General features: G+C 44.7%; 1 protein-coding gene across 1 annotated transcript in view; it reads left to right on the forward strand.

Moving 5' to 3' along the window:
• Hs3st3a1 (heparan sulfate (glucosamine) 3-O-sulfotransferase 3A1) overlaps window positions 1–6,343 on the forward strand; it is an 87,504-nt gene extending 81,161 nt beyond the window's left edge. Inside the window, exon 2 of the mRNA NM_178870.5 lies at window positions 3,706–6,343. Within this exon, the coding sequence (NP_849201.1) occupies window positions 3,706–4,327 (622 nt within the window). The 3' untranslated portion in view covers window positions 4,328–6,343. The remainder of the gene's footprint in view (window positions 1–3,705) is intronic.
• Window positions 6,344–8,288: the final 1,945 nt, after the last annotated feature.

The raw sequence follows: 8,288 nt of genomic DNA on the forward strand, positions 1-8,288 counted from the left end.
CCTGCCTGTCCTGGCTTGTTTGTCTCCAACATTTTTTGTAGTGTAGACAGCTACAGGAACAATCCCTAGACCCATAGAGATTACCCAATGACATATCAGCTCCAAAATGATGGTGGCATGACATTCGAAGCAGACACAAACTTTGATGAACAGCTCTTTCTGGTAACTGTATCCACTTGAAGACTATGCTCACCTCTCCCAAAACAACCAGTCAGTCTGTGTCTCTCCAAAGACATTGATCAGCTCATGACATTCAAGCCAAGCTTCTTTAATGTCTAAGCCCACTGGGCCAACGCTGGATAGCCCAGGGTCATGGCAGAGAAGGCATCTCCGGTTTTATCTGGGGTTCTGTTGTCTGGACTGAGGGGGTCCTCCTGCCAGTGGGACTCAGGTCACTGGTCACCACTAATTTTAGAGCAATGTTGCGCAACACTCTGGAGCAGAGTTGCTCTGTCTGTCCTTTACAGGCCAGATGCCTAAGCCTTGACTTCCCTTTTGAAATGAAAACCCGAGCTTAGGTAAATCAAGTTACAGCTTGTCTCTCCCCGCCCCATCCTGTCAGCAGTTAGAAGGTAGAAGCCACAAATTTCATTTTCTGATTTCAGATCAGTTCTACAAATGGTCAAAATTATTTTTATTTCCCTTTGGCTTAGCAAGATGAAAGTGAAACCACAGCCCCCTTGCGTACTTATTAGCTCCAGTGCTTAGTCATCTTTAAGCCAAAAGACATAATCTAGATAGATCCACCTCTCAAAGCCTTTGTTCCTTCTTGAGGGCTTTAAAAACTTGCTGTAAACTGTACTCAGCATAAAGTGGTCTGTCTCTGTGTCCTTAGGTTTAAGGGTATTAACTACATACACACACGTTGTGCAATCAGTCTCCAGAACTCTTGATCCTGGGTTGTTATCCATGGTGTAACAAATTCTTTCCTCCCACCGAACCAGTCAGATTTCCCCATCCCATGGGTGACAGGAGGTGATAAGAATGACCTTCTTGAGAAATTCTGTTGGGCTGTCTCTTTTTAAGCACTTCTTTGAGATAGACTTTTAAAATACAGATTCTTTTTCTGCGGTTTAGTAGTGTTTGTTTTGGGCAAGCACAATCTGAAGCTTCAATCTCTGAGAAAGGCTCCTAGGGATCTATTTGCTCCAAGAGACGAGCCAGCTAAGAACTCCCAAGAGCAGTCTGCCCTCTCTTTCAGATTTCAGGCAAAATGTGAAGTAAACTAGTTATAACTTAGAGATTATAGACAAGGAGACAGGAATCTGCCCCTGTGTTTTTAAGTCAACACACACCCCTTACCCCTCCAGAATATTTGGTGTTTGCTTAAAGCTCAACATTTTCCCATAGATTTGATCAAATTTCTTTTACTGGGAGATTCCAACCAGCTTTGGCCAGGTTTCCTGGCTTGTGTTGTACAAGGGCATCTTAAGTTCCAGAAGTGCTTGATCTAGCTGATTCCTCGGAGTCTTTGGCATGCACAGGTGAGGAAGGGCAATGGGCATTTCAGGTATGTTGCACCCATTTCCAGCTGTGCTCACCTACATCTGGATCTTAAGGTATAGTCAAGAGATGGGTTATAAAATAAATCGCAAAATTCTTTCAGAGTTAAAAATAGGAGTTGAGCACCATAGCTCAAATATACAACTAGCATGCCCACCTCAAAGAAGAGTAAAGTCACTTGATTAAGATTTCTAAAATAACAAACATGGGAGGAAAGCACTATTGTGTGAGCTGAAACATTGTTAGCACTAGGCACACAAGGCTGAGGAATGTGTGCCAGAAACAACCCTCATGAGAGAAGAAATACTTGCAAAGTAATTGAGAGGATGTCTGCCAATTGGCTTTAAAGCGATCCAGTTGGCATAGTTAGGGAGTAGATGAGGGAAGCTCCTATGTGAAACTGGCCATTGTTGTGCATTCCTGGAGGGGATATGATGTGCATGAGAGTCACTTGACGTGCTTTGTCTTTGATAGTTGACATTTCCCACTTATTGTCTACTTAGCAACCAGTGAAGATGGGGCAGGTGCTAGGACACCAGCAAAGAGAAGCATCCAACACTAAAACTGCTCACGGGGTGCTGAATGTGTGCTAAAAATACACCCTTTTAGTCTGAATGCTAAATAGATACTACAAAATTAGGGAAGCAAAACAGCCGATAAAATGAACAATAAATACAGCTGTCAAAAGAGAAAGCAGAACTCTTCAATGTAGCCGATAGGTATTTATGACAAAAGCCATTTCCACTGTACCCATGAGGTTTGCCCTCCTCCCAAGAGCACCAGTTGGGGACGGGTCTGAAATGCAGATTAATACCAGCCCCTCCTGCTACCTTTGCTTTCCCTACATGCCCCGTACCTTTGCATGCAGTTGCAGTATTAAATGTGTGCTCCTGTGTGCTGTGCTCTGATGCCCCATGGCTGCCCTTTCTCTTTGGAGCCTCCACTGCATAGGAACTTTGATAATGTGACAGCTAATGTGATTGCCAAGTTAGCCACTACATGGCTAATGGACAAGTAGTACATACAGTATGGATGTGCTGGGAAAAGGAAAGATTCGTGTCCGGCATAGACAGAGAGGGACTCTGGGAGATTCTCCCATGCTATTTGGAATGGCTTGTGATGTAAACATTATGGATTGCTTATTCCTGGAATTTCCGTGTACTATTTTCGGACTGTTGCTGGAGGCAGGTAGCTGGAATTAGGGATGAATTAATCACCGTTAGGGGAGGACACACTTTGATATTATGCTGAAAAGAAGGGGCCAAAAAGATGGCTAAGTGGGTCAGAGCACTTGCTGCTCTTTGAGAGCACTAGAGTTAAGCTCCCAGCACTTAGTTCTCAGGGGGCTCAGAGCCATATTTGAGCCTAGCTCCAGGAGAGCCAGTGCTCACTTCTGGTCACCAGAAACACCTGTGTACAAACTCACAGGGAGACTTATAATTAAAAAATAATAATAATAAATATTTTTAAAAGATCCCGTTGTTAATGAGGAAATCCTTGTTGAGAGACATTATTAGTTTTTGTACTACTCTACAACACTACTCTAAGACTTGAGGCAGCCCTGGACAGGATGGCATCCCGTATTTTAATGCGTTTTGATAGCACTATAATTGTGTTTGTGACAATGTAATTCTCTTTCAGGACACAGAGACATTGCATACTGTAGTTGGATAACTAACTAACAGAGCCTTTATGCTGTGTTGGGAGCATTTCAGAGCACTTGAGGTGCATTCAATAATTGCCACAAAAACTGTATGACAGAGGCGTTATGTCTCATGCTTGTCCCAATGGTATGGAACACAGACTTATGCATAAAATGCAAGTCCGAGTGGAAAGCACAGTCAGATTCACTCACTAGCACAAAACAGACATTTTTTACATTAGGAATTAAAATTAAAATTAAGACGGATGAACTCGGAAACTTCCTAGTATAGGTTTGTCTGTATTTTCTGCTATACAAAAATAACAGAATTGTTGTTTATATGTATGTTCACCTATGGCCACTAGTGTTAAGATTAAAAGACATGCTCAAGAAATGCAGAGCAGTTACTGCCACCAGGCATTCAGGAAGTCAGGGAGCTGGAATTGCCACCCACAGGGGAAGTCTGAGCCCAGACTGGGTGGCTTTTTCCACTTCTTGGGGTCCAAAAGGGGACTTGGTTCACTCTCCAGATTCTAACACGCCTTCTTGCTTTCCCACAGGGATTTGATGCCCAGAACCCTCGAGGGACAGATCACCATGGAGAAGACGCCCAGCTACTTTGTGACCCGGGAGGCACCCGCGCGCATCTCGGCCATGTCCAAGGACACCAAACTCATCGTGGTGGTGCGCGACCCGGTGACCAGGGCCATCTCGGACTACACGCAGACGCTGTCCAAGCGGCCGGACATCCCCAGCTTCGAGAGCCTGACGTTCCGCAACCGCAGCGCGGGCCTCATAGACACGTCCTGGAGCGCCATCCAGATCGGCCTGTACGCCAAGCACCTGGAGCCCTGGCTGCGCCACTTCCCGCTCGGCCAGATGCTCTTCGTGAGCGGGGAGCGGCTGGTCAGCGACCCGGCCGGCGAGCTGCGCCGCGTGCAGGATTTCCTGGGCCTCAAGCGCATCATCACCGACAAGCACTTCTACTTCAACCAGACCAAGGGCTTCCCGTGCCTCAAGAAGGCGGAGGGCAGCGGCAAGCCGCACTGCCTGGGCAAGACTAAGGGCCGCGCTCACCCCACCATTGCGCGGGAGGTGCTGCGGCAGCTGCGTGACTTTTACCGGCCCTTCAACCGCAAGTTCTACCAGATGACCGGCCGCGACTTTGGCTGGGATGGATAGCAGAAGTAATTTAAAAAGAAAAAAAAATAATATCAAAATATAATATATTTTTTTACCAGTCGGTAGAGAAAAGACGGTTTAATATTTCTGTATTAAGAGTATGTGTTGCAGTATTTTTTTTTCTTCCGGTCCCCGTGGATAACCAGCACCAAACATGCGCATAGCAGAAAAGGAGATTTCATGTATCTAAGCATCTCATATCTCCCGTTCCTTTGCGTTATAAGCTTTCATTCACAAAGAATGAGCACCAGTACTCCACTAAACTGTTTTAGGAAACCCCCCAGGGTAAACCTCTCTTGTTACCCACAAAGACCTGATAGAACTGAGACTTGGCCTTCCAGTTTTCTTTCTCCTGTGCCACTTTTCTCCTAAGTCATTTCTCGCTAAGATACTCAGCATGCACAGGGCCATTTTCGATGGTAGTTTTGGCCCTTACACCACCACTGCAAGCATGTAGTGTGTTTCTCGAGATCATCATTTTCTAGTTCAGAGATGAGGGAAACTGAGTCTCAGGGAGGTCGAATGACTCATCTTAAAGCTGGATAGTGGATCCTGGACAAAAATCCTGTCTGCCGCTGCTTTTTCTCTATTTTATGACACCGCCCCTGACCCCACCCGGCTAGAGCATATAAGACACCTGGAGCTTTAGAAGCTCCGGAGTGGTCCGGAAAGCACAAGGGGGACTTGTCACTGCAATGTGAGTCCCGGGCTGGCCTATGGCACACAGCCTCATTACAAAGCTGTATTCAAGGAAGTCACAGAGATGGGGACACAAGCCCTCTAGGGAGCCTATCTTGCCCCTTGGCTGATCAAAGGATGCTTAGACAAGGAGATCTGACCGATGGGTGGTCATCTGAGTCCCAGAGAAATTACTGAGCTCTTCTGTTGAGAGAAGATGGACAGACAGAACCAGGAGTGTCGCAGAGTAGCACTTACTAGCTGTTGGTTTGACTTCTTTATTTCTTTTTAAAGAAAAACCCAATTCAATTAGAACTTATCAATACGAATTCCATTTTCCTTATTTTAGAACCCCCCCCCTTTTCTTTGTAGTATCTCCGGTCTGACCTCAGTTAACAACTTCTTCCCAGCTCCCCCTACAGATTGAAGCTGTCACTCGGTCACTTTATCCATGTCCATCATTTCCCTCTCATATGAATTATAACCTAATGCTCATTAATGTTTGGAAAATATTCTAAGCAAAGAGACATAGTTGTGGATGGAATGGTGATGTCTCCTCCCTTCCCTGTCTAAATGGCTCAAATGAATCAATAGTTTATTAAGAGTACTCCTTGCTCTCTGAGTGGGTATTAACGAGATTAACATTAATGGGAATTAAATTGGTTTAGCGAGGAGCACGTATGTGCTGATCATATAAAACATTCATAATTACTCTGTCAGCGCCATTTTACCACAGGTTTAAGACCATGAGGAACATGTTTGCTATCCCATCAATATTTCTCTTATCTGCTGAAATTTAAAGGGCCAGACACGCTAATACAGTAAAAGAGTGTGCTGTTTTCTCTGCTGTCAATCAAGAGAAACTAGAGTTTGTTTTACAATATGCTGGGTGACTGTGGGTTTGTCATAGGTGCCCTGTCAGGGATGTACATGCCTCTTAGGAAGACTAATACGGCGTTAAAATGAAGTGAAGACATCATTTTAAGTTTCTAAATATTTTGTCATCTTTGGATTTATTTGCTGATATCTCATGCATGGGAATTAAGCCCTGAACTTAGGTCGCCCTTTCCACTTTGTCTCCGACATTTCTATGCCCTTGGTGTCCAGAGCCAGTCTGTTTTTAGTCGCTGAGAGCCATCACCTGTGGCCACCGGAGACTCACTTTCAGCCCTGCTCATCTTTTGATTTGTTTGTGTTTCTGAATCTTTTGTATTCCCCTCTCTGCCTGCCATTACGCAAAAGCAGCTTGCACAAAACCCAGAATTGTATCTAACAGCTGCACTCAGCAACCTCCCTCTTTTCCCATGGAAGAGATAATAAAAGAACAAAATTGAATGCAAAGGATCTCTTGCATGTAGGTGTTTTTGTTCATCCTATTTAAGAGAAGAATGAAAAGAGTCCTCCAGGCAAACTTTCTAACTTGTAAGATTCCCAAAAGGTGTCTAAAGGTTTGGATCTCAGAAATGTATAATGAACAAGACTGGGGATCTCTCTTAGTTTTGCAGAGGACAAGGGACAAAAATGTTTCTGCCTTCAGTGAGAGCTCACTCCTGCTGTGAATGGAATTGGCATCCTATACAGTTGTCCATTTAGCTACCCCAAACAATAGGCTTTGATCTCAGGTGGAACACAGAGGTAGGAGGGGTGGGAGGGAGGGGAGTGGGAGGGAGGGGGGTTGGGGGTTGGGGGTGGATGGGTATCCCTCTTTAAAACCCTCTTCTGTAAAGCCATGCCACTACCCCGAGCTTTTCTTTGGGCTGGAACATTGTTCAGGACAGCAGCCAGGCTGAACCTTTTGTTTTTGGATCATAGGCATAGTATGTAAGAGCATCACTCAGCACCTGAGGTGCATTGATTTCATCCCAACATCTGGGCATTAATACGTTTCTAGAAACCTAGGTTTTTATTAATTTAAAAGAATTAACCACACTCTAATTTTCTCTTCTCTTCTCTTCTCTTCTCTTCTCTTCTCTTCTCTTCTCTTCTCTTCTCTTCTCTTCTCTTCTCTTCTCTTCTCTTCTCTTCTCTTCTCTTCTCTTCTCTCTCTCTCTCTCTCTCTCTCTCTCTCTCTCTCTCTCTCTCTCCCTCTCTCTCTCTCTCTCTCTCTCCCTCTCTCTCTCTCTCTCTCGGTACCATCTTCAACCTTAAACACCACTGATAATGTGGCTCAAATGTCCATCTTGCATTCAAATATAGGGTTTAAAAACACAGATGAGCCAGTAAATACCAAACCCCAAATTTTACAGCTGTAAATGGGACAAGTCTCTCCTAGCATCCTTGTCTATTACGCCAGATGAGTCATATTTGAGCCATACCAAACCTGCCATCCACAAATGTGTCTGTAAAATAGTAATGCTTTATCGTCACAGAGCAGAGGCCCCTTCATTGGTTGAGAGCAATTATTACTCTTCCAGAGGACCTAAGTTCAGTTCCTAGTACTGACATTGAAGAATCACAACCACCTGTAAGTCCAGTTCAGGTGATCCAATGCCTTCTTCTAGTCTCTGGAAACACACACACACACACACACACACACACACACACACACACTCATAACTCATGCACACACTCATTAAACAGCAACTCCCCCCTCTCGTTAGCGTTGCTTTACAGATGAGGAAGTTATGAAGGAAGAGTCTGATCCTTAACCAAGATTACTTCCCATCCCTCTTCTCTTGTCCCCGGAGATAAGAGCTACTGGTATCTCAAGGGTAGATGTCTTAAATGCTACTATATATGCTGTACTACCCAGATGAACATTCAAGACAAAAAAAATGTGTCAACCAAGTTGTCAATCATGCTGAAACTCATGGCATAAAATGATGTAAGTCTGTCATAAGGCCGGCGTGTCTCGATGAACCAGGCATACATCTCTATTCACGTTCTCCTCCCACAAGGCTGAGGTTGAATACAGATGTGTCTGCTTGTTGTTGATGAGGTTCCAAAGGCCAGGGGTGCTTTGGTAACACTGATGTTCCCCAAGGGGGTCTGAGGTTCAGAATGGTGAAGTCCTTTTGTATCAGTGCGTTTTGACTGGTGTATGACTAATATCCCATCAGCCCCCATTCCAGTATTTTGGTTGGAACTTGTAGTGAGGAGATGCCCTTTTGCAAAGAGAAGTACTAAAGAGAACAGAATGGGGCCTTCCCATAGCAGTTTCAGAAACAGCTCCCGCCAAACAGATAATCATATTTCCACAACACAGATTCAGTAAACTTCAGGTGGGGAAAAATGACCCAACAACAACGCTCAGGCTGCTTGGGGAAACACCAGTGTTACCTTA

This window comes from Mus musculus, chromosome 11 (assembly GCF_000001635.26).
Source record: "Mus musculus strain C57BL/6J chromosome 11, GRCm38.p6 C57BL/6J".
Lineage (NCBI taxonomy): Eukaryota > Metazoa > Chordata > Mammalia > Rodentia > Muridae > Mus > Mus musculus.